General features: G+C 39.1%; 1 protein-coding gene across 7 annotated transcripts in view; it reads right to left on the reverse strand.

Moving 5' to 3' along the window:
* Positions 1-5,837: 5,837 nt before the first annotated feature.
* Positions 5,838-27,783, reverse strand: part of GALC (galactosylceramidase) — a 57,303-nt gene continuing 35,357 nt past the window's right edge. For all 7 annotated transcript variants that reach the window (XM_032482465.1, XM_032482469.1, XM_032482468.1 and 4 more), the window contains 7 exons: positions 24,793-24,882; positions 23,986-24,072; positions 21,464-21,611; positions 18,581-18,761; positions 15,159-15,322; positions 13,664-13,740; positions 5,838-8,480 (listed from right to left, as the gene is read on the reverse strand). In XM_032482465.1, the coding sequence (XP_032338356.1) occupies positions 8,334-8,480; positions 13,664-13,740; positions 15,159-15,322; positions 18,581-18,761; positions 21,464-21,611; positions 23,986-24,072; positions 24,793-24,882 (894 nt within the window). In that variant the 3' untranslated portion in view covers positions 5,838-8,333. The remainder of the gene's footprint in view (positions 8,481-13,663; positions 13,741-15,158; positions 15,323-18,580; positions 18,762-21,463; positions 21,612-23,985; positions 24,073-24,792; positions 24,883-27,783) is intronic.

Raw genomic sequence — 27,783 nt, forward strand, 5'->3', positions numbered from 1 at the left:
ACCTGGGAGGATGCCACGGCGTCCCCCACACTGAAGAGCCATTCACAGGTAAGTTTACTATCATCTTCTTACTTTAAAGGAAGCAGTATCTTCTCCCTGTGTTGAGCAGGGTCTTGCAGTTGATTGGCTGATAGCCTGTTTGTAACCAAATAGAGCAGTGAAGCCACGGCAGCAATGTCACAGATGCCAAAGTCCACACTGAGCCCCACAGCACCTGGCACCACCCTGCATAACGTCTTTAACACGGGCTTAAAAACGCTCCCCGCATCGTGCTCAGAGCACACCACACAATTCAAAAACGTTCATCAGTGCAATCTGTTAAACAGGTGGAGAAAGTAGTAAACTGTCTTTTCAGTATAATTTTCAAATCGCTCAATTTCATAACGTTTCCCTCCCCCAGTGAATGTGAAAATTATAAATATCCTGTTGGAACAAAATCACTTCAGATTTCTTGCCCAACATTCCCCACAGTTTCTCAAAGTATCTGCATTTTTTTCCAGTTGAGTAACAAGTATCAATTATATGGATATCCAGTTGTCTTATTGGAGAAGGAAGGAAAGAGGGAGGAGGAAAAAAGAAGGAAAAAGTAGCCAGAAAAGGAAGAGAATGTGGAGGAGGAGGTGGAGGTGAAGGAGAACATGTATTAAATGTTTCAAATTATCCATGGGCTTGAATTAAGCAAAAAGGCTATTTTCAGATTAATAGGATCAAATTATAATACTTCTGACATACAAAGAAAACAGGTATTTCTTTCAAGTGACAGTAAAATATTAATAAAAGAAAAATTAAGTGTTAGAAGGAATCCACCCATGAACAAAACTGTGGTGCCTAAATCATGCCTCTTGACTACCGCTGACTGCAGTCTAACTTATCACAAGGTGTGGACCCCATGACAGTCTGAAATATTACTCATGGTTCTGTGAGACTGATAAAGTGGGCTTCTTTAAGCAGGTCACGTATCTAGAAGAATGGAATCTGCCACTGCAGTGTCTGATCAGCTTAAGTATGGAGACAATGGCAAACCATATGGACTTAAGGAAAAAGAAGTTACCTCTTCAGGTAAGCAAGATTTGAATTAAATAAAGAAACACAGATTTACAGGTCACAGAATTACAGGGTAAGAGCTGGAATTTGTCTCAGTGACCAGCCGCGTTTCTTTGTTTTCTAGAAATTGCGGCTTCAGTCCAGAAGGCTTAAGTGATTCCACCGGTCAGATAAGCAATAGAGCTGGCATTTAACCCAGACCTTAAGGCTCCAGTTCAGTCCTTTAAGTGGTGCCCCCACAGCTGATACTTCCAGGTGGGTGCTATGATCTGAATGCTCATGTCTCCCCCAAATTCATACACTGAAATCCTGATGCCCAAAAAATGAAGGTATTATAATGGGGGAAAGTGATTAGGTCATGAGGTTAAGGGGTTGTTACTTTTCATAAAATTGCCCCAGAGAGATCCCTAGCCCCTTCCATGGTGTGAGGACACAGAAGGATCCGCTATGAACCAGTAAGGGGGCCCTCACCAGAAGGCGAGCATGCTGGTGCCTGATCTTGGACTCCCGAACTGTGAGAAATACAAGTCTGCGGTTTATAAGCTACTCAGCTTATGGTGTTTTGTCACAGCAGCCCAAGACAGTACGTGAAGTAACTCTGGCCATTTACAAAGTGTTTTCATCGAAAGGTTTAGCTTCTCTGCTTCAATAAATACAATTCATGGTTACCAGTGGTCTCATAAAAATTGAGCATATCAAATCAAAGCCGACCAGAAATCAAGTCTTTGCTGACAACTCTTCAAAAGTGTGCACCAATACAGGGGATGTCAAAGCATGAGACACATTCTTTACCCAAAGAATTAAAAGTTACTTGAGAAGATCAAGCTATACCTGAAACAGCATCGAAGTCATGATATGTGGTTCAAATTATTAGTGTTAAAAGATTTCAGAAAAGGTCCATGAAAGTTAAGACTTAAATGAGTAGAGAGTTCCACTTTCAGCCATGAAAGAATAGTAACTGGAACTGGACCAGTCCTTTCACTATAAGCAAATGTTTCAGAGAGTGGACAACACACCTCAGGACTGTGATCCCTGAAAGACGGGAAGTAAATGAGGTGAGCCGTATGAGCACCAGTTTCTATGACGTGGAGGCATTTACCAGATTCCGGTACACAGAGGGCAAATACAAAGTCTGGAGGAAGCAACGGTCTGGGAGAGCTGCAGAGAAAAGGATCAGAGTTCACGGAGGCTGAGACATCTGAAATCTGCACTGCAGGGCACCTGAGAGGAGGGAGCTATGCAGGAAGAGAGGTCCAGAAACCTACAAAGGGGTCCATTTGCATCTTCGGCTCTAGACTAAGCTGCATATTCATGGCGTGAAACTCCATGAGCCAAGCAAAGAATTACCAGCGAAAAGTTTCCAAGGACCCGTTAGCTGAACAACTATCAAAATTCTCACAGGGCTGGGAGACATCCAAGATCTGAACTATAGTGGAGTTATATGGTGAAGTCGTTGAACTCCCAGAGAATTCCATGCCTTACAAACAGGGCTACTCCAGACCTGGAGTAAAGGCTCCTCTGGACCTGCCCTGATGAAGCTTTAAAAGCTCCAAAAGAATCAAACTGTTGGGACTGAAAGGAGAAACAGAAAATACACAGCTGTATGCAGACACTTGAACACCCCCCTCTCAGTAATTGACAGAACAAGCAGACAGAAGATCAGTAAGGACACAGAATTCTTAAACAACACTATCAACCAACACAACTTAATTACTATTTTTAAATGTTACAGCCAATCACTGCAGAATCTGTATTCTTTTCAAGAGACATTGACTAAGATAAATTGGATCCTAAAACAAGTTTAGATACATTTTAATTGAAATCAGAGCATCTTCTCTGACCACAACAAAATGAAGCTAAACATGAATAACAAAAAAGAAATTTGAAACATCCTCAAATAATTGGAAATTAAACACCACGCTTCTAATCAGCACAAAGATCAAAAATACAAGGGAAATTAAAAAAAATTTTGAACTCAATGAAAATAAAAACATGATCTATCAAAATATGTGAGGCAGTTAAATTAATCTTTGGAGAAAATTTTAGTATTAAAAGCCTATATTTAAGAAAAAGAAGACCCAAAATCAAAATTAAGCTGACATCTTAAGAGGCTAGGAAAAGAGGAAATTAAACCCAAAGTAAGTTGAAGAAGCTAAATAGCAAAGGTATAAACAGCAATCAATAAAACAGAAAGCAAAGAAATAAAAGGAAAAAAATCAAAGAAACCAAAAGCTGGTTCTTTGAAAGATAAATAAAATTGACAAAACTCTTAACTATACTAGTAAAGAGAAAAAGCACAAATTGGCCATTTCAGGAATGTCTTACAGACGTTAAAATAAGTAAATATCATAAACCGGTTTATGCCAACAAATAACTTACAAGAAATAGAAAAATTCCTTGAAAAACACAAACTGCCAAAATTGACATAAAAAATTTTAAAGCTCTCACAGTGAAAAGAAAAATGTGACATTGAATATATGTGTGTTCATGTATAACTGAAAAATTGTGTTCTATACTGGAAATTGACACATTGTAAATTGACTATAACTCAATAAAAAAAAAAAGTTAAAAAAAAACTTTTTAACTGAAGAGCCCTGTTTCTGTCAGTTTCTCAGCCCCCAATGCCTCTTCTTTGACCTGCTTTGTGACACTGGAGCTGGGCCCATAAACACTTCTCTTTTGCCGCCAGCATGGAGGGTACCACAGGGACATGGAGAAGGAAGGCGCCTTCACCCTTGAGACAGCGTGCTTTCTTCTTGCTCCCGTGGTGTGTGGCTCCTGGCAGCACTGGGGACATCCTGTGATGCACCCCTTCCAGCGAGAGCGGGGACAGCCAATGGTACTTACCCTCCAGTGACTGTCATCAACACTCCAGGTGCTTTCCCAGGAAGTTTCACCAGCATCACAAAGGAGAAGTTTCTAGAGTTTCAGCAGCAGCTGAGGAGGCAGCTTTCCAGTGAGTCTCAAACACACCCCAGAAGACAGTTTCCTGCTTGCCAGGACCAGCATGCGCCATCTCAGCAAACTTCTACACCATCCACAGTGTCACAGCCACCCCCTTTCCAACGAGACCTGAATCTCAGTCTTGCAGCAAAGCCCTGTTACAAATTTGCTCCTTCCTTGAGTCCCCTGCCCCAGCCAAGGAAGCAGCTGATCTCTGCATCCACCATTTCTGTATTCTTTAGGGTTCTCTTTACCCCTTAGTAGTTAATCATGCTATTAGTTAATAAGCCTTTAAGTTTTTTCCTAGTGTGGCTTCTGTCTCCTAACTCTACCCTGACTGACACAACTGATCTAAGATTTAAGAAACTCACAAAACCTTCCAGAAAACAAAGGAGAGGAGGGAATACTTCCCAACTGATTTTACAAATCATCATCCTGTTACCAAAACCAAACAAAGATACTGAAAAAAAAAAAAAAAAAAAAAAGCTAGATCAGTATTCTGCATAAACATAGACAAAAAGAACCCTTAACCAAATACAGGCAAATCAAATTCACTACTATATAAACAGGGTAATAAGCCCCACTTGGTCATGATACAGCTCAGGAATACAAAGTTATTTTAATATTTAAAACTCAAACAATGGGATATACCACCTTAATAAAATATAGGAGAAATATCTTATTAGGTGTAGAAAAAGTATTTAATAAAGTCAATCTCTAGTCATAAAAAATTCTCAACAAATTGGAAATAGAAGGTAACTTTCCCTAGACAAAGGGAATCAACAAAAACAACAAAAAACCCTCTATAAGCTAACATCACACTTGATGATGACAGACACTTCTCCCCTAAGATCAGAAATACGGCAAGGACATCTGCTCTCATCACTGCTTCCCTACCTTGTACTGGAACTCTCAACCAGTTCAGTAAGGCAACAATATCAGAAACAAAGCAGACGTACAGGAAAGGAAGAAGTAAAACTAACTGTATTCACAGGTGACATTACTATATATGTAAAAAATCCTGAAGAATTTATTTTTAAAAAAAGCTACTGGATACACCAGAAATTGACACAGCATACTATACTTCAATAGAAAGAAAGAAAGAAAAAAGGAAAGAAAAGAAAAGAAAAGAAAAGAAAAGAAAAGAAAAGAAAGAAAAGAAAAGAAGGAAGGAAAGAAAGAGAAAGAAAGAAAGAAAGAAAGAAAGAAAGAAAGAAAGAAAGAAAGAAAGAAAGAAAGAAAGAAAGAAAGAAAGAAAGAAAGAAAGAAAGAAAGAAAGAAAGAAAGAAAGAAAGAAAGAAAGAAAGAAAGAAAGAAAGAAGAAAGAAAAGAAAGGAAGAAAAGAAAAGTCTACTGGAATAAGTGAATTTAGTAATGCAGGAGGATTGCAGGTCAACATAAGAAAATCAACTGTATTTCAATGTATGCACAAAGAACTGAAAAATGAAATAAGGAAAAAAAACACCATTTACAACAGCATTGAAAAACCTAAAATATTTAACGATAAATCTAATAAAATATGTACAAGATCTGCTCACTGAAAACTATAGAAATTGCTGAGAGGTATTATGAGAAGCCTAAAAACAGGGAGATGTAACATGTTCATGGATTGAAGGGTAAATATTATTAAGCTATCCACTCTCCCCATCTATAATTTCAATGTGCTCCCAATCAAAATTCCAGAAAGCTGTTTACAGAAATATATGAGTCTAAAATTTATGGAAATGTAAAGGACCTAGATTATCCAAAGCAATTTTGAAGAACAAAGTTGGATAAACTGAGTTCAATATTTACTATAAAACTACAGTAATGAAGACAGTGTGGTATTTGCCTAGAGATAGACACATAGGTCAGTAGAACAGAATACAGAGTTTATTACTGGCTGTACAGTCAATTGATTTTTGACAAAGGAAGGTCTTTTCAGCAAATGATGCTGGAAAAACTAAATATCCATATAGGAAAAATGAACCTCAATCCTCACCTCTCACCATGTACAAAAAGTAATGCAAAGTGGATCACAGATCTGAATATAAAAGCTAAATATATTACACTTCTAGGAGAAAATTCCCGTGAACTTGGGGTAAACAAAGATGTCTGAGGATACCAAAAAAACACCTACCATAAAAGAAAAAAATGATAAATTGGACTTCCAAATTGAAATTTTATACTCTTCAAAAGATATAGACTTGGAGAAAAAAAATCTTCTACTCAAAATGTATAAAGAGCTCTTATAACTCAATATTAAGACAGAGAACAAAATTTTTTAAATGAGCAAAAGATTTGAACAGACATTTCCCAAAAATAAATGAATGACACATAAGCCCTTGAAAAGACGCTCAATATCAAATGTACATATTATGAAGCCACAAGAAAGGATTAAAATTGGAAAGAGTAACAATAGGAAGCCTTGACAAGAATGTGCAGCAACAAAAACTCTCAAACATTGCTAATGGGATTGTAAAATCATACAATTATTTTGGAAAACAGTTTGACAATTTCTTATAAAGTTAAACACACACTTTCTGAAAGATTGAGCAGTTTCACTCCTTGGTATTTACCCAGAAAATATGAAAACATATGTCCACACAAAGACTTGTACACAAATGTTTGTAACAGCTGTATTTGCAATACCAAAAACTGGGGGACAAATTGTGTTCTACTCATACCACGGAATAATCTTTGAAATAAGGAGCAAACCGTCGATATACATGGCACATAGACAAATTTCAAAAGCTTTATGTTGAATGAAAGAAACCATTCACAGAAGAATACTAAGTGCATGATGTCACTTTTATAATGTTTTGGAACAAAGAAAACTTACCAATAGTGATCGAAATCGGATCAGTGGTTGCCTGACATTGGGGTCGGGGGTGAGGGAAATGACTGCACAGGTGTACAAGAGAGCTTTCTGGGGTGATGGAAATGTTCAATATCTTGGTTGGGGTGTTGGTTACCTGGGTGTATCCATTTATCGGGACTCACTGAACTGTACACTTAAAATGGGAATATTTTATTGTATGTAAATTATACCTCAATAAAGTTAATTTTTAAAAATATGTAGGGACCTAAACTGGAAATCACTTAGACTTGAGTTTTAACTTTAAAATTTTCTCTGTAATCTAATTTATTCTAATATTTAGTTTCTTGTCTCTAACAGTAATACAAAATTTCATGTCAGTTTAGCCTACATTAAACCACTACAAATTCAAAAATTGTAGAATTCGTTCAACAAAGCTTTAAGCTTTCATTATAAAGAATTCCAGAATTTACTTTATCCACATGAATAACTGAGTTGTTTCTACGAGGTACACTAATGCTTAGATGTAAATTACACTGCATTAGAAATCTGCTCACCAGTGCTTAAACATATCTGTACTTCAACGAAATAAATGCATCTAACTAAACAAAATGTTAGAGGATGATCCAATTCTGTGAACTAGCAAAAGGCTAAGGGTTCTTCTTCCAAGCACAAGGTGATAAATGTATTCATTCGCTATTTTAGTCTGTCTCCAGCGCCACAAGAGAAGACAGATCATTAAAGGCACAATGAAATGAAACACAAGAAAACTGCTACAATTTACCTCTGGACCCCCTTCCAGCATTGGCTATGTGGGGTTTCCGTCCTCCTTTCAGCCACAGAGAGTTACAAGGGTCACAAGACCAAAAGTTGGATTCAAAAGAAATAAAAAATGCAGATGACTCAATTAATCCACTGCTATTTATTAGTGTAGAAATAGCTTTGGAGGTAGTTTATTAATGAGGCATTTTTCAAATCATCCCACTCATCATGTCTATAATTCAAAAGCATCATCTTAAAAAGGAAAAGAAAAACACTTGTTAGTGTGTAAGCATAACACGTTGAAGTGGTTTTCAAAAAGCAGCACTTCCAGTGTCCTTCAGCTTCCTGGTGCGGCAGCGTCACCTGCGAGGAGGTCGCCAGCTCCCTCGGACACGCGGTCAGCATGAAGAAGTGCATCACAGTGATGATCACATTGCTGCCATCTGCATGGTCACTTGCAAATAAGATGACGAGAGCTCCCTCAGCTTAATACGAGGCTTTGAGGTCTGAACACCCAAGCCACTCCTAAGGACAGGACCGACGTACACAGGGTCCTGTCTGCAGGACATAACAGGTCACGTCAGAGGTTCATCCATTTCCCCTTGGAATTAGTTAAAAAAAAATCTTCCAGGGGGTCTAGCAAAAATATTTTTTTCTCCCCATTTCTCTTCATTATTTTTAGCCTCCAAAAGGCTCATCTATTGATCCATCAGAACAAGAATTGGCTCTGAACCAAAACCAAAAAAAAAAGAAAATCCCTGCAGGGTTCTGTGGCACTTCATGAGTATCAGTGTGCAGCTTCCACGTGGAAGTTGTCAAACTGTGCGAACTCAAAGGAGTGCGTTCCTATCGCGGCCCAGCCGTGCTTCGGGAAGGTCACGGACACATTCTTCCAGAGAGGCCGGCCATTCAGCAGGCCAGACGAGAAGCCACCCTGGAGCGGGGAGAAACACAGCCCGTGAAGACACGTGAGAATGATCCTCTGGAGTCTGTCCCTTAATGGATGGCCCACCTACTTAGTGCAGCAAACAGCCTTCTCACTTAAGACATAACCACAGCAAAACGATTCCACAAGGTTGAGCAAAAGTTTGAAATGCAGGGAAAATTCTCCCAGAGGAAATTCTTATCTATTTATATAAACAGTTTTGAAGGCACAAGGAAAATCTTAATATTTTCTTGTACTCCACCAAAGTGCTGTAAAACTGGAAGAAATGGAACACTTTTCCTAACATTATGATAAAATTTTAGACAAAAGCTCACTAAAATAAAAAACATCTGTTATTTATAAGTAGTTGCAAGTACATGGGTGGTGGCTTACAGCCACCAGCTCTTCAGACAGGACTGCTGAAGCGAAAATGTTTGTTTAAGATCTTCATTCAGGAACCTCGGCCCTGCCGGGGGAGTAGTAATTAACCTTAGTTTTATTGTTTTATCCCCATGTACAGAGTATCGTTTCAAAGTCACATCAAGAGCCCACCCTTAAGTTAGAAGAATAGTAGCCATCAGTTAACCCGATGATTTGGAGGGTGGGAGAGGGGACGGGGAGAGGAAGGAAAGAATCCATAGGAACAACTCACTGATCACTGACAGAGTCCTCCGCAGACAGCTGCCATTCCTGCTTAGCTAAGCGCCTGGAACACAGCGAACAATGCACATGGACCCTTACTATCACCGTCCAGCATGCTTCTGAGCGTATGTTCACAGCATACTCCTTATAGCTACACTTAAAACTAGCTAATTTCAAAGGGTGAAGAGCTGAAGACCCAAAGTACTAGGCCAAGAACCAAAATGAAATCTGCTCTTAAGTCAGAGAATTATCATGGGATGGGCCTTCATTTAGTTCTTTTATTTAATATATGGAGCCACTGCCAAAGTAACAGGATTAAAAATCAAAGTCACAGGTTTACCAGCAGCGCTAGGGCTGGACTTGGAGTTGCCCAACTCCGCATTCAGAGCCACACGCCCTTCTGTTACTACACACCTGCAGTGGTCTTCAGCCCTCAAAGTGCAGGCTGAGTATCTTCTTCCACTTAGTGAATGGTGAATATTAACACTGAGCCAAGGGACTCAAGTATACAAATCACATTAAGCGCGAAGCCTGTGTCTAACGGCACCTCATCCCATCCTCCCCTTGCCCTCGCTCCCCAGGCCTCGGCCATCCTGGCCTCCCAGCTGCTCCTCTCCCGAGGCTGGTCACAGAAGTGCCCTCTGCATGGCTGCTCCTCCCACCAGTCGCATCTCAGGACAAACATCACCAACTCTAAACAGTCTTCCTGGACCTCTCACTAGAGAATCTGGCAGGGGAGCTTCTTTACCTCATTATCCCATTTTTCTTTCATAATTGTATTTACTTGTTCATTCAGAGCAGGAGTCAGCCAACTATGGCCCCCAGGTCAGCCACCTATTTTCATAAACTAAATGTTATTGGAACACAGCCACCCGATTCACCTACTTACTGTCTGTGGCTGCTTTCCCACCGCCAAGAGCAGAGCTGGAAAACTGCAACACAGACCACATGGGTCACAAAGCCTGAAACATGCACTTTCTGGCCCTTTACAGAAAGAGTCTACTAGCCCCCGTCCTCGAAGAAAACGGGCACCGAGAGAGCCGGAACCTCATCCGTCTTGCTCACGGCTGCATCCGCAGCACCGGGAACAGTGCACGTAACAGATGCTTGATAACAAGGTGTCCAGTGAAAAAATAAAAAATACTTGACTCTAAAACAACCTACTTCCATTTTACAGATAAAGAAACAGAAGGTAAAAAAGTGAAATAACTTGCTGGAAGTCTCAGCATATGCCAGTAAGGAAAGATGAAAGCTGTCTGGTTCCAAACACACCCACTGCTAAGAGTATTAATTTGACTCATTAAGTGCTTACCACATAACAGGTACTGTACCAAACTTGCAAATATTTACTCATATATACATATATATGACTCCATGCACAAGAACGGTGTGTCTTCATGATATTATGATGAGAAATAGAGGCTGAGCAACAAAATATTTTCAAGTCTATTGCTCTAACCATCAAGCAGCAGTGCTGAGATAGAGCATCTGGTGTGTGTTGAGAAAAATTCAAAAATGGCCAACGTTAAAATGAAAAAATCCTAATACTGGCAGTAATTTGGAAAATGAACATCATAAGAGATGTTTTGTTTTTCATTTATGGAGTGAATTTTTATACACCAAATGTTACTTAATGCACTGAGAATCTAGGATGAATGAGAAAGACAAGGTCCCTGCTCTTAGGGAGCTTACATTCCAGCAGACGGAGACATACAAACACACACATGATAAATAAGAGCTTAGCAATAAGTAGCACGTGAAGAATTAAAACAGGTTGATGTTACAACGAGTGCCTGGGGGACCACTTTAGATTGGAGAGTTGCAGAAAGATTCTCGGAGTGCGTGTGCAGAGCTGAAATGCAAGGGAGAAGCAGAACTGCCCAGAGTTGACGGAGCAAGAAATAATGGGGTAGTGGGTGGAGCAGGTGTAAGTCAGCAAAATCCCCATCTATCCCAGTAGCAAGATGGGAATTGATTTCTAAAAGCAGTAAATCCCACTGTATTAGAGAGATACCCGAAGAAACAGCGAACATCGTTCAAAGTGGCTGTGTCGGAGGAACAGAACAGAGTAGGGTGAGGAGGAAGGGACAAGCGGCGAGGCAGGAGGCAGCTGTTTTCAATAAGCCCCTTTGATTTTGTTAACTATGTATGCAAAGTATCTTTAGAAAATTAGGAAATTTACCTTTTAAGTCTCATTCATGATTTCAAAAAATTCATAGTTACTAAAAATAAGCCTAACAAGAAATGTGCAAAAACTACAAAAATAAAACTGAAGGACATAGTGGGAGATTTTAATAAATGGTGAGATGCAGCATGTTCCTGTGACCATGTTCTTGAGAGGGAAACACATTATTCTAAACAAATATATTATTTTTACTCAAATTGATGTATAAATTCAGTGTAATACTAGCAACATTTTTCATGGAACTGAAAAGATGTCTTAAAAATTCCAATAGAAGAGTAAATATACTATAATAGAAAAGGTAATTTTAAAAAGAAATAATGAGGAGCTTGCCTCACCAGATAACCACTCATTCATTCAACAAGGATGCACCGGGCTCCTGCTCTGTGTGTGCACCAGGCACTTTTCTAGGTGCCGGAGAGCCGGCAGTGACTGAAACAGAGAGGTGCCTGTCGTGAAAGGAGCAGGTCCTAGTGAAGGGAGCAGGACAAACACACAAGCGATCAACAGAACATGCATGATGCCAGGAGGTAGTAAGAGCTTCGGAGAAAAATAAAGGAAGGAAAGAGGGGCAGTGAGGGACATGGGGTACTATGCTACATAAGGTGCTCAGGAAAGACTCAGAAGGAAGGAAGGGAGTAAACCACATAATCAAAGATTTTCTAAAGTAGACACAATTTAAAATGTGATACTGGATAGTAACAGACAAAGCAATTAAAGAACAGAAAAAAGTTCAGAAATAAGCCTCTGCACATGTGATGAGTTGTTGTATCAAAAAGGTGGTCTTTAAATCAAAAGCAAAAGGACAGTTTATATAATAAATGATGTTGGCTATCCATTTGTTTTAAAAAATATATATATATATAGGGCTTTTCTCCTTATGATTCACAAATAAATTCCAGGTGGATTAAAAACTTAAACACACACAAAAAAAATCCTAAACTTTGTTTAGCTGGAGGCAGAAAAATGTTTCTAACCTTAAGAAAAGGTAAGGCCTTCTTAAATAAAGCAAAAAAGCAATAAAAAAAGTAAAATATGTGACAGTACCAAAATTTAAAATTTCTATTCATGAAAAAACCATAAGCAAAACTGAAGTACATGAGACAGAATGGAAGAAAATATTTGTGGCATATACAGCAGACAATAGGTTACTACCCGGAATATATAATAAATTCATACAAATTCGTCAGAAAAAGACAACACAATAGGAAAATGAGGAAAGAATGTGAATGGGTAACTTCAGAGAAGAAAAAAAAACACAAATAGCCAATAAACATAAGAAGATGTGTGACCTCCTTAATTATCTAGGAAATAAAAATCATGTCTATTAGTTTGAAAAAAAATCTTTAAAATCGATAATATCAAATATGTTATAACTGCTATAAAAATTGATATAGTTTGGCTAGCAATAGGGAAGTAGCTGTTAAAATTTAAAATCCAATTCCAAGACCTAGTATCTTCCTAAACAAACAACAGCACATGGGTACCCCAAGAGGCAAGTAAAAGATCCCTCCCTTCTGCCTGCAAGTAAGCCAGCCCTTACTGCCTCAGTTCACTGCAAAAGGGGAGAACTGGGAGCCAGGTTATGCCCATCAAGTGTGACACAGTTAAATAAACTATGTTACACCCAAACCCGACATTCAGTGCATGTTACTGTTACTGCCAGAAAAATCAGTAGTCACTTTTGCTGGTTGAGTAAGAGAACAAGTTCAAAGCTATTTGAATTCCATTTTTAACATCTACTGTAACCTAGACAAACTTATGACAGGACTCTTTTAGCCAAGAGCAGTACATTATACAGAGGACTTTCTCCACACAGCATCCCTTGGAAGCATGTCAATCAATTACCGATGATCAACCAGTAAATTGACACATATTTTTAGATTCCCATGATACTACAGTTAATCCGGTGTCAATCTTCTCTGACAAAAAAAGAGTCATGGAAACCAACTTCTAAAAAAAATTGTCTTTATAGTTGAAGACCAAATCATTCTTAACCATCAAAAATAAACTTATGTGGCTTTGCTTTTATACCTGTTAGCTCCAATCAGAATCTTGGTTTAAGAAAACTTGAAAAAAATAGTTCAATTATTAAATTTATCTATTAATTACTCTTGAGTTTAAAAAACAGAAACAAAATTTGAAAAAATAGTGGGGGTGATAAAGTCAGCTGTCGATGGTTCTCACGTGGGCTTACCCAGACACACACTGTCATCCCAGGGACAGTGGTTTGCTGGTATCGTGGCAGATTCTCTGCCTATTTCCACTACTTATCACACTTTCCCCCTCCCATCTGGTAACAGAACATGCTAAAAAGTCACAAGGAAAGAGCAGTTTACCTCCAGGCGTTCTGATCAGCAATACTCACCTTAATAGTTAAAGTGAGCGTATACCACTTTTTTGCTGTAATGTCAGCACGTCCTACAGTATATATGGTCCATCCAGCTGTAACACAAAAAGATTATCCTGATACATCTTTAAAATCTAAATCACAGAATCGCAGAACTCAGTGGGGGTTCTCAGGTGCATTTGTATGCAGCAGAATCAGCCTTAATAAAATTGACGTTTCCATAACTATAACTGATTCTAAAGCAAAACATCCTTCACTCAGGCATGCATTCAACATGCAGAGAGAGCCAACCCCAAGCCATATACTATATATGAGCTCACAAAAGAACTAGAGAATAAACTTACAAACTAACTATGGTACAACAGTGTATTAGTGTGTACAGTTCAGGTATATATATGTACACCCGATTGGATTAAATACAGAGGATAAGAAGGAACAGTCAAAAAGTACCATAAGCGTTGCAGCTAGTGTAACTGGCCACATGGTAACAGCATTCACTGAGAATTACGCAGAGAAAATAACCATTTTTGAATGCATTATATTTGAATGTCCGAGAGAAATCCAGAATGAGACGTCCGATGGGCAATTTAAAACACAGAGCAGTGGGGACTGAAGACACAGATTTAAATTCCTAGTCCCAGTTCCGCCACTAACTCATTCTGAGACCTTGGGCCAATCAGCTGTCCTCTCTGGCACTCTGTTTTGGATTGGAAAATGTGAGGTACCTTCTCGATCGGTCATGCTATGATTATGCAATTCCTATTCTAATTTTTTTTTACACACTCCTTCTTTAATTGTTATTTTATAATTGAAGCCCTTTTCACCTCAGGAAGAGGCAAAGAGGAGTAAACTTTAGGACAGAAGAGTTTTTATTAATGCAGGATAAAATTCAAGAGACTGTGAATCAAGAAGAGTCACCAGCAATAAAGACCAGTTTCAACAAAGCAGTGTGTGCACAAACCAAAGTGAACTGGATGGAATTCAACCTGAACAGGCTCTAAAAGTGCCCATTCTGGATAAAATACTATTCTACTAAGACAAGGACTATTCAGATGAACGAGAAAAGTCAAGCTGTTTTCAAGTTACTGACTAAGCCAAGAAGTAGGATTTCTCCATTGTAAGCAAATCAGTCCTTCCCCTTACATTTCCATAAGCACACCTGCAACATTCTGACAGTCTTGCTTTTATTTATAGTATTTCCTAGGCATCCTCTCGGTACTGATACCACCTCACCCCCAGCCTACGGTAGTCCTACCCTGGCAGCCTAGTTCTCCTCTACAATAGCCGAAAAGCTTTGCACAATTTTCTCTTTCACTGTGCTGCCTCTCTCTGTACCAATTAATTAACACTATAATTTTGAATTGTTTGGTATTTGCTTACTTGTGTTAAATCTCTGCCCAATTAAATGTCCAGCACACTGGGGTATAAAGCTCTTTTGTTACTCCCTTAAGTAGTAAACAGATACAGCAACATATCACATAGTGAGTCACGTGCTATAGAGGAAGCTACTTACCTAGATCACCTGTAACTCTGTAGGTTCCATCTGCAAAAATCCAGAAGAAAACTCCTCTGGCACTTCTAATCAAAATGCCACCTTTATTCACTCTTCCAGCAATGAACACACCCCCCTTCTCAGGGGTCTCTATATAGACATCACACTTTATAGTCAGATTGGACCTGCAGAAGGGAGTGTTAGTGCTTTTAATTATGTCATTTCCAATGTAGCACAAATGGCTCATTTCACAGCCACATGCTTCCAAACTTCTCATTGAGGTGAGTACGTGATTTGCTAAGCCTACACTTATGGCAGGGATGGCCTTCAAGAATCTTCACTGATAATGGTTTTAAGCTTTACAGGATTAAAGTCAAGTCATTTCATCACTCTTTTAATGACTTACTACTGGAAAATAATATTTACTGTTTTCAAGTTTACTAAGAACATATTTCCTATCTCTCTATAATAAAACAATTTCTCATTCTAAAAATATAATAAAAGCCATTTTCTCTAGGAATACATAAAAGGTAAGTTTTCACATAATTCTGAGCAAAGAGGTTTATTAAATTTCCATCAGCAGAGAGAAGCAAGAAGACTACTAGGAGCCTTTGGGAGAACATAAGCTACATTGGGGCTAATTTTTACGTTTAATCCTAACAAGACTTAAAAACTCCAGAAGAAAGATCTAAAATTATTTCTCTGCAAAGACACAGTCAACTCTACCCTGACTCTATAGGCAGGGGTTTTCAAACTTGAGCAGCGTTGAAATCACCCCAGAGGGCTCGTTCGATTCAGTCTGCTGGCTCCCCCACAGGCTCTGATTCAGTAGGTCTCTGGTGGGCCCCTTGACCTTGCATGTCTAACAAACTGCCAGGTGATGCTGACGCTGCTGGTTGGGGAATTTCACTCTGAGAACCACTTCCCCCTATAGAGCATCTCTATCTACACAGAGGCAGGCAAACTCTGGTCCGGGGATCTCTGGTTGACACCAGTATATCAAAGGAGGGGAAAGGTTCAGCCAGCCAGGAACTATCAGAGCTTTAACAGTGAGCTCTCCTCCAGGCTTCCTTCTAGAAACGCTACTAGACGCCTTCTGCAGCGATGCACCACCCCGATCCAACATGAGCAAGGAAAATAATTCCCCTCCTACTCAAATTCTAACTGCAAATGGGAAAGAGTTAGAAAGCCTGCACACAGCCAAGCAGTACAGCAAGCAATTTATCTAAAATAAAACTAAGAATGCCAAGAAATATATTTTAGAAATGGGGAAAAACTGAATCTTGAATTATGTGACTTTTTACATTTCTCAGAGTTTCTAGTCAGTGAATTTTGCACAGTGCAATTTTACTACGTAAAGGAAAATATAAAAAAGAAGCACCTACAACAGGCACACAGCAATCAGGAAAGTTCACATTTAGTCATTTAACCAAAGCTGGACTACTTTATGGGAAAATCAAATGCTACGTAACTAAAGCCCAGTCTCTCTCGTGTGTCCTCCCACAGCAGAGGGGGCTTTCCTCTCTGCAGAGCATCCCCAGCACGAAACCACTGCGGATCAGCCTCGCCCAGCACATCCCCACCTCCCTGCTGGTTCATCCAAAGTCTGAAAGTGTACAGGTCCTGTCAGCACCACAAACTTATTCTATTTAGAGTTAAAATAAGAGAAGATCAAACGTTTTCCTTTTTTTTTTTTAACCTTACATTCCAAAATAAGTGATTCTTGCATCAGAATTTACAGGCAATTTTACAGATAATGAAGGAAACTGAATAAAAGTCTGGTTCAGTCTTCCACAGCCATAATCTCTCAGAGTGCTGAGAGAGCAAAAACCAGCCAATATATTAAAGCAAATTTGATCAAAAGGATGCAGAGTTCAGATGTGTGCAGCAAAAGATAGTTTTGTGATTGTCTTCAGATCTCAACCAAGGCTCACTAACAAGGTGGAAGTCCTAAGGAGCTTTGGTAAAGTCCACCTTTTATAGTCAAATTACTGTGCTGATACTTCACTAAATCTAAATATGAGAGAGGAAGTTCTGCCATAAACGCAGTTCTAAGAACCGATGGCACTGTGCACACGTGGCGCCGACTTACTCAAATAGCACCTGACTTTCCCTCTCCTACTCTCAGGAAGAAGACAGTGATTAAAACAAGGCTGTGAGGTGTATTCAAAAGAGCATGGGCTACAGCACCAGACAGACTTGGCCTCGTGTTCAGGTTCTGGAACTTCAAAGAATGGGATCTTGAGTAAATCTAGCCCTGAAGCCTCAGTTTCCCGATCTGTAAGGTAAAAAGGATGCTACCTCTGCCATAAGGTGGCTGTGGAAAGCTCACAGCAGCGTTTAGCGTTGCCCAGTTTTCAGTCCCTCCTTCCCCTGCAATAAAGAGGCATCACAGCCAGAAAACAGCAATGACCGTAGGATGTCTGTGCCTCTCGGAACAGATCCGGCTGCCTCAAATCCAGAACAAGGTAACAGCAAACAACACACAGTAAATAGCATGAGACCAGATTTTAAAGGGTCTTGGAAGTCAGGCATAGAAGACTAGACTTCTCAAGACTAATATTAGAGCTTGGGACTAGAGTTGGGATTTATAATAGGGAGGAAGGCAATACGGAGGGATAAAGACTTTCTGCAGCATCCCACAGGGGAACAATTCAAGGTTCTTTTCTGAATTATCTTCCCTTTCCTGTCCAATTCCTAAGCTATGACTTGACTGGTCACGATAAGACTGGTGATTTGGCATTAATAGTTACTATCACCAAACCTGGAATGCTTGTGTTTTATGTTTCACATTGGAATTACACTAGTTAAAAGAAAAAATAGAAAAGATACACCTATAACAGTTATAGTAAGTCAATACATTGGCATTTCATAACTGACTTAAAGGGGAAGGTGAAGTTTTGGTTTGGCCATTATATTTTGAGTGAAGAATAAATACATCTTCTTTCTTTGTCAAATGCCCAAAGACAAGAGTGGAGTGCACCAGCCAACTAAAAGCTGATTTGCTTTTCACTGTTGCCATCTACTGTCACCTGGTAAATAGATTTTCCACCAAGGCTCAAACAGTGCAATTCAAGTGTGGATCCAGCAGGTGGCAACACCAGATCAACATATCAATTCACCAGCAAAAACAAAAACTTAAAAGCAACAGGCAAATCACAAAGTCTGCTTATAAATAAATTTTAAATTATAATTAGTCCCCAAATCCTCAATTTCTATACTAAGATCAGTCTTATCCTGCAATAATTATTATTAAATTGGGCAAGGCCACTGAGGCAACAGAATAATTGGCTGGTTTGTGACCAGATATTCAGCAATTACCACAAACCTGTTAGGTTCTTAGACAAGGAAGAACGTTAAAAAGTCCTGGCTTCAGAATGTGCCTGACAACGTTACAAGGTTATTCCAGCCAGAGCAATGTGAAGGACGTCAGTTTTACATACCACTGGTAATCTCCTATAACACTGATCGTGTTGAACGCATCAGCAGCCCAAGTAATGGGTCTTTGATTGAGAACCTGGCGCAGTGTGAAGCGATGCTCTCCAGGGTCTTCAATATTCATGAAGTATTCAAATACGCCAGTCTGATCAGCAAAATTTGGAGCTTCACTAAAAAATGGGTAATCTGTTCAGGACACAATAAGTTCTGTTCAGTATCAAATCCTTACAGAGTCTCTCCTTTCTGACATTTTCTGGTACATTTGGAAATACTTTGAAAAGTTTTAAATAAGTAAATGATACTTATAACCAGTAAAAGTTTAGGGATTTGGCTAATAAAGAGCGATTGACTTTTATATCATCATTATTAAATATCACTATGGTCAGCTTGACATCAGACTTTACATATTTAATCCATGCAACTGCCTAAGAGGGAAGGTGATGAGTTCTGGAATAAGGCAGACCTACATTCAAATTCCAGCTCAGCTGGTTCCATGCGCAAGTTTCTTAACTGCCCTGTGTCTCAAGTTTCCTCATTTTCAAGGGCCAGAGGACAAGAAAATTAAATAAAAGAATGTATATAAAGTGTGTATAAAAGCTAGCACTTAGCAAGGGTTCAATATGAGATAGTTTTGTTGTTTCTAATATGTGTCAAACAAGGTTCTAAATCACTGGTCACAGTCAGCAGCTGAGAGAATGTCAGAAAAGGCTGACTGCCAAGTTCAGAATTTACAAATGGCAACTTCTCTTCTCTTTCCAAAATGGAGCAAAAACCAGTTTGGGGTCTAAATTAGTTTTATTAAATTATAGTCCTACAATGACGAAGGCTATAGAAGATCAATTTGAGTTGTAATATCTTATAGCCACTTTGCACTTCATGCTTTTTCAAATGTTTTCAGACTCGCCACAACATTTCAGACATCAAAAACCCTATAAAGCACCTTGAACAACATGAGGACTAATCCGCATATAACTCACAGCTGGCCCCTCCCCATCCGAGGTTCCTCCGCATCCTTGGATTCAACCCACCACAGACGAGGGAGAGCTGCGGTATCTACCACTGAAAACTGCCCACACGTAAGGGGACCTGTACGCATCAAACCTGTGCCGTTCGAGGGTCAACTGTAGCTCTAAGGTCTGGCATATAGTTTTTTAACTTTAGTTTTTAGTTTATTTTGCAGCCAATAAAGCATTACATTTTGGATTTGAAGACTTGGAGTTGCCTTTCAGTTTTCAGGTCACAGAATACACGGTTTTGGTGTTGGCAGAAGTTTTTTAGTCATTAATTAGGCATATCCCAAATCCCACACAGACTCCTCGCCTACTGAAGGTAAGAAGCGTTCCCTTTGCCAACAGACAGCTGAGCAACAGACTGCTGCCCCTCTCGAGGTTAGCATTAATGGGTCGTCTATGAGGCCACTTCAGAGTTGCAAGGGAACAAAGCACCAGGCTCCCCCGAGGCTCACGGTGTGTCCAGGACAGAGTCCGCAGGGCCTGGTACTCCAATCAACCAGGAGATCATTTCCTGGGAAAGGAAGGTGAGACCCTGTGGCAGGGACTGGAGCGGGAGGGAGGAGTCTCCAACCTCGTGGAACAAGCGGCCGGGCAGCAACAGGAAGTTCAAGTTGCCCTCCAGCAACGGCAGTCTCCCTCCCGACCTCTCTCCTACAGCTACAGGTTTTAGGAGCAGAGAACAGGGCACCTGGCCCCTGTCTGTGAGGTCAGGGGTGCCAGACAACATCATCTACCAGTCAACAAGTTCGTCGCTTACTGAGTGACCTGGGAATGTAACCACAATGACCGTGCCTTCAAACTTCTCACACGGTTCTCCTAAGTGACCTATAATCAAAAGCTTTTCTACTAGCTTTAGGACAGATCTTCCGAGAAAACCAGGAGAGCACAAATATCAAGCTCCCAGGCACAGCCAGAGGGCAGAAAGTGGGCTGGGTTACCCAAGAACAGCTTCACTGCCCGTGGCGCTCAGTCTGCGAGCACTGTGGGAAGACAGGCATTTAAGTGCTTTAGTCTCCTCACATGCGGAAGACGTCAATAACGGCGTTCATGAAATACGGATAATGGGACAGTAGCAATGTTACAGATCTTAACTTTCACCCAGAAAAGGTTATTAGAGTTACAGATGGTCCCCAACTTACGAGTCTTTGACTTTTTGATGGTGTGAAAGCAGTGTGATTCTGTAGAATTGTACCTCGAATTTTGAATTTGGAATTTGGATCTTTTCCCAGGCTCACGATACACAGTACAGTCCCTCTTGTGATGCTGGGCAGTGGCAGTGGCAGTGAGCGGCAGTGAGCACAGCTCTGCCTCCCACACGATCACGAGGGGAAACAGCCAACACAGTTAGAGTCTAGAACCGCTCTGGACCCAGACTATTATTGCTTTTCCCTTTCAGTAGAGTATCAATAAAGGACATGAGACGTACCACACTTTATTATAAAATAGGCTTCGTGTGAGATGATTTTGCCCAGCTGTAGGCTCGTGTAAGTGTCCCGAGCATGTTTAAGGTAGGCTGGGCTGAGTTACGAGGTTCGGTGAGTTAGGTGTATTTAATTGCATTTTTGACTTAGGATATTTTCAACTTACAATGCATTTATCCGGACGTAACCCCATTGTAAGTCAAGTAGGATCTATATAACTTTCATTCTGACAATAACCTCTACCATTTTTTTTTGGCACTGAAAATTACAGGGCCCTCAACTTGCAATTTATCTTGAAGTAACCCAAGAATAACATCCGTTCACCATGCAGAGACTTACACCTAAGTCAATGTACCTCTCACAGCCACCCCATCACGCACTGGCGGGACAGGTAGAAATCCGTCCACTATTACTGAAGATGGACACCAAGTTATGTCTGAGTACCAAAACTTACCGACATTGAAGTCATCGTTGTAGACACAGGGGAAGGGCTGGGACTTGGGGGGCAGCGGGTAGCTGCCTTTCCTTCCCGTGGTGAGGGTGGTGAGTGTGAACAGCTCGTCCTCCTGCAGTTCCAGCGTGAAGCTGCCACCGCTGTTGAGCTGAGAAACGAACAACACCGTGTTCAAGCCAGTTGCTTTGGCTGATCTCATCTGGGCCAAATGACTCTTGAAAAAATAAGCTTAAAGAAAAGCCAAACTCATTTCTGTTAGAACTTCCTAACTACTTGTGAAAGACACACTCAGTATCAAGGCTCTCGGAATCTTTTTTAAGTTATTTTAAAGACTTCATAAAATTAAACTTTGTAGAAAGGAGCTTGAAAGAATTTACTTCACGGAAGGAAGACTAAAGGACCCCCAAATCTATTTCTATTAGTCTATTCTCTTCCATTAGGCTGTCAGATCCCTAAAGCTGGTGCATAATTCAACACATGTAACTAAGAGCTCTTCTTATCTACATTTTAGAACTTAACTAAGGTAGAAAAATTCATAAAATCTTACTGTTGACTCAGCTGTTAAACACAGAAATCCTTTACTACTAAGAAAAAAAGTCCCACTCATGATATGTTCAATATATATTTCAATTAGTAAGTTAGGTTTATGTCCCATTTATGATCTTGGCGATTTAATCTCTTTAAGCCATAATCTCCTCATCTTTAAAATGAGGGGGGAATGCATACCTCACAGGACTGTGAGGATTAAGTGAGATAATGTTTATAAAGTTCTGAGCCCACTAGGGGAGGGTGTAGCTCAAGTGGTAGAGCACATGCTTAGCATGCACAAGGTCCTGGGTTCAATCCCCAGTACCTCCTCTAAAAATAAATAAACCCACTACCTCTTCCCCTGCTAAAATAAAATAATTAAGTAATATGATAAATAGATAAAATATTTTTAAAAAAATAAATAAAGTTCTGAGCTCAGTGTGTGTGACCTACAAGAAACACTCCCTGCTCACAGCTGTCCTATGGTAAATGTAGACACTGAATGCTTTGCGTAAGTGATGTAGGTATTAAATGTACGTCCACTATATGGAATTTGAGGTTTTTTCCTACTCTGAATTAAAAGGGTTTATATCATAACTTTGCTTTAATAAATTATTGGTCAGATCTATGAACTATCTAACACCATGTTCTGACTTAGTAAGAGTATTTTTCCTATGGGGAAATTCAGCTTTATTGAGCTATTTCTAGTAATGTGTTGTGCAAAAAGTAGAAACTACACTTTTTTTTTTTAGAATTTAATATATTTTTTTTAATAGAGTTCCTGTCAGTGGGGAGGGGGGTGGCGTTCCCATGGTGGGGATACAGCCGTGCTGCTCAGCCCCCAGAGGGCAGGGCCAGGCGCCATGCTTCTGCACACAGCCCATCGGCTACATGTCCCACCAGGAATAGCGTATAATCATTGACACTGAGTAGGGGAGTCACAGAGCGTTCATTACCAGAAAGAGTAGCAGCTTTCTGTCAATCAGATGAAGTGATATGCTTCATTCTTTGAAACATTTCCTGAGAAACCTCTGTGTGCTAACAATCTCTCTAGGAGGCACCTGGGACAGAAAGCTAAATAAAGCAGAGGCCCAGTCCCTGAGGCACCCAGTGTGATGGGAAAAGTGTCTGCTAGGTAAGCACATATCCCTCAGTGGCCACAACCTGAGACTGGTGGGGAGGGTTCCAGAGGAAGCAATACATGTGAAGAGTCTTGAAGGCTGACAAAGATATGAGCAGAAGGCATTCTAGGGGGAAGAAAAAGCATGTGCAGAGTCACAGAAGCCATTAACTTGGCACGCCATGCTCTGAAAAAGGCAAGAAGTTCAGTCTGTGAAGAGCGGCCAGTTTGGCAGGACACAGCATCTAGAAGGAAAATCAGTCTTTTACCTCATGAGGTGGTAACAAGGGTCACATGCTACACTAACAGATGTGAACCTAGAGGGAAAATTGCTGAGGCGTTTTGAGTACAGGACTGAGAAAAATCAGATGTGCATTCTAGACACATCATTCTGGTAGCAGCGTGGCGTGGAGAGAGTCAGATTAGAGTCTGAGAATACAAAAGGTAGTTTCTGAAATCCAAGAGAGAATGAGGAACTGAAACAAGTGGGAATGGAGAATAAGGAACGGGTAGGAGAACTATGTGGGTGGTGGTGTCTGTACTTGGTCACTGATGGTGCACAAAGGGTGAGTGGGAAAGACAGGCTCAAATGAGACTCAGATTTCTACCCTGGGCTACCAAGTGATGATTGGTACCATGCACCAAGACAAACTAAATACCAAGAGCAAACACACCTACCAAACTTCTATACTGCCTTCAAGAGGACTTCTACCAAAAAAAAAAAAAAAGAAAAAAAGAAAATTGAGAGCAACTTTATCTCTATTATGCTTCAGCCATAAAATCAATTATGAAATTAAAAATTAATTCATTAACCAAATGTCTATTTCCTTTTACTGTTGCAATGCTCAGATTATAGGAATTTATTCAAAACTACCCATAGAGAATCCAGTTGTTTGAAAAGAAATCTCTCAGATGGTTTTCCAAGTTTGGTATACCACACCTGTAGCTCTGGTATTTCACTCTAAGGAGAAAACACACACAAAAGGCACAGTTGAGTAATTCATCATCTCCTCTTTGAGGATTTCCAAAATCAGTACCAGTAAGAATGAGCCAATGACAAGCGCATTCTATTTCTATTTCCAAAAGACCCACCTCAAATCTTACATAGTAAACGTTTTGAAAGTAGGAAGACATTATTCAAGCAAATACTTTATTTCCTATAAATACTACAGACTTTTGGCAAATGTTTACGATTTCAGTGCCTTTGCTTCAAAAGTACTCATTACTATATCTGTATAAAGAGCTTTTTAAGAATCTCCCTGCATTAAAAACAATTCTTATGCAATTAATAGTCAGAAAGGGCACTATATTTTCGTATTCAAAACTAACAATAGGTAGAAATAACACGAATCTTGTGTCCCTTTTTTTTTTTTTTGGTACAAAGTACTACAAAGATCAATGTTTGAAAGTTCCCTCGACTACACAAATGATGCTCTACCAACAAGAACAACTCTCCTGCAAGTAACCTTTGTTAAGGTTCTTCACAGCCACAGAGAGCTTTACCTCCTAGTGACTTCTGTACTGTTTCACTAAAACCAGTCAGCAGAGAGAAGACACCAAGGCATTTTTCTATTCATATTAATAGTTTATAATATAAGACTTCACATAAGAACTGCTAGTCTGTGAAAATACAGAAATTCCCAAATCAAAACCAGAGTAAAAGTTCCACACATTTACTTACAAAAGAACCCTTAAGGACGAAGGTAGCAAATTGTTGTGACACATTGAAATAGGGAAGAAATGGCCGTATACACATGGAATGTTTATGACTCTGAGGAGAAAAAAAAAATCATGTAAGTTATCCAAATGCTATACATGCCATATTAGGGGAAAAAAATCAAACATTTAATGCCCCAGATTAACAGAAGTGGTACACATTAGGTGATAAATACAAGTACATTTCAAATTTTTAAGGTTCTTTTTTAATTAACAACTCTTATTGAATGTCTATTGCGTGTGCCTAGTCAAAGTAAAACTCAATGGCATTTTGACTGAATTGAACTTTGAATTCCAGAATCACTTGGTGGCACAGACAAATTAATTCTTATCACTGTTTTTCAAGTAAAATACATCAATACAGTTCAGGATGTTTTCACTGAAAAGACATCTAAATACACCTTCAGATACACAACTGAGGTAAGCTAAGTGCATACAACAAATCTCATTGCCAACATCATCTTTTACAAAAATAGTCACTACATCACTACTATGGGCTGGGATCAAAAGAATTCTGAGACATAATCCTTACTTTAGGGGATTCAACAATCACAGAGCACTTACAATATAAGGTTCTGGGCCAAGCTTTGTGGGAAATCTTAAAAGTACAATTATAATTAGAGATTCCAATACCCTACCCTCAGGAATTGATAGCAAACAGACAGAAAATCAACAAGGATATAGGTATTTGAAGAACACTACCAAGTAACGTGCCTGGATTGACACCTACAGATCACTTCATCCAGCAACTGCAGAATGCACATTGTTTTCAAGTGCACAAGGAACATTTACCAAAGTACACCACATTCTTAGTCATAAAAGATGTCTCAATAAATTCAAAAAGATTCAAGTTACACAAAGTATGTTCTCTGACTACAATAGAATTATATCAGAAATGAACAACAGAAAAACCTCTGGGAAAATTCCAAAATATTTAGAAAATAAATAACAAATTTCTAAATAATTCTTGGCTCAAAGGAAAAGTAAAAATAAAAGAAGAAATTAGAAAGAACTTTGAGCTGCACAAAAATGAAAACACAACACATCAGGACTTGTGGGATGCCACTAAAGCAGTAGTTAGAAGAAACTAGCAATTAACACCTAGATTAGAAAAGATGAGAGGATCTGAGACTTCAGCTTAAGTTTCTAGGAAAAGAAGAGCAAATTAAAACTAAAATAAGCATGGGGTATGGGATTAAGAGATACAAACTACTACATATGAAATAGATAAGCAACAAGGATACAGCACAGAGAAATATAGCCATTATTTTATAATAACTTTAAAGGGATAATAATCTATAAAAATATTGAATCACTATGCTATACAACTGAAACTAATATAATATTATAAATCAATTATATTTCAATTAGAAAATTAATTTTAAAATAAAACCAAAGTAAGCAGAGGAAAGAAAATAATAAAAATGAAAGGATAGATCAATTAAACAAAACCCAGAAAAACAAGAGAGAATAAACAAGAAACCAAAAGCTGGTTCTTTGAGAAGATCGATAGAACTGAATAAACTTCTAGCCAGACTAATCAGAAAATCAGTATAAAAAGAAAGAAAACACAAATTGCAATTATCAACAATAAGAAAGGTGACTTCAATACAGAGTATATAGATATCCAAAAGAATAATGGGGAATAATATCAATAACTTTGTGCCCAGAAATTTAACAACGTGAATGAAATGGACAAATTTCTTGAATGACACAAAAACCCAAAGCTCACTGAACAAGATATGGACGATCTGAATATCCCTGTATCTGTAAAGAAAGTTGAAGTTGTACTTAACAACCTTCCCCCAAAGAAAATTACAGTCCCAGACAGCTTTACTGGGAAATTCAAGTCAATCTTGGAGCTTTGCTCAAATAGGAAGTAAACGCTAAGGCAGTGTTGTAAACTGCCTGCCTCAGCATTGAGAAATGCCCCAACGATGCACACAGAGCCCATCAGCAAAGGCTGGGACACCTGCCAGTTCCAAACATGAGGAAATCTGCACAGTCATGATCTGACCACTAAAAAAACTGAGCAGAAGCTTCAGTGGTCACATATGATAAAGCTTAAAAACTACAGAATTTGTTCAGGAAAGTCACTCAGCAAATAAACAGCAACAACCATGACAAAGAGCAACAACCAGGAATGCTAGAGAGTGAAAAGAATCTGATCTTCAGAGCCGCCATATTATTTCATGTACTATATCTAGTTTTCAACAAATCGTCATGAGATTTGCAAAGAAACAGGAAGGAATGGTCCATATATAGGAATAAAAACAGTTGAAAGAAACTGTGTCTGAGAAAGCCCAGGCATTACTTTCTAGACAGGAGACTTACAGATAAAGACTTTAAATCAGGTATTTACATATGTTCAAAGAACTGAAGGAAACCACATCTAAAGAATTAAGGAGAGATCTGCTTCCAGAATGGCAATGTGAGGAGCTCCATGAAACTGCTCCCAGCAAAACTGGTGAAAATTATTTAAATAATAATAATAAAGTCTCTGGAAATGATCCTAAGGGCATGCAGCAAATATAGAAACATTCAAGAAAATCTACCAAAACTCAGTAAGAATATCAAGAGTTTATGGCATTTGCAGCAACATGGATGAACCTACACATGATCATACTAAGTAAAGTCAGACAGAGAAAGACAAATATCATATGATATCACTTAAATGTGGAATCTAAAAAAATGATACAAATGAACTATTTACAAAACAGAAACAGACTTACAGACATAGAAAACAAACATGGCTACCAAAGAGTAGGGCTTGGGGGATAAATTAGGGGTTTGGGATTAGCAGATACAAACTACTGTATACAGAACAGATAAACAACAAGGTCCTACTGTTATGGCACAGGGAACTATATATATTCAATAGTTTGTAATAACCTATAATGAAAGAGAATATATATATGTATGTATAACTGAATCACTATGCTGTACACCAGAAAAA

This window comes from Camelus ferus, chromosome 6 (assembly GCF_009834535.1).
Source record: "Camelus ferus isolate YT-003-E chromosome 6, BCGSAC_Cfer_1.0, whole genome shotgun sequence".
Taxonomy (NCBI): domain Eukaryota; kingdom Metazoa; phylum Chordata; class Mammalia; order Artiodactyla; family Camelidae; genus Camelus; species Camelus ferus.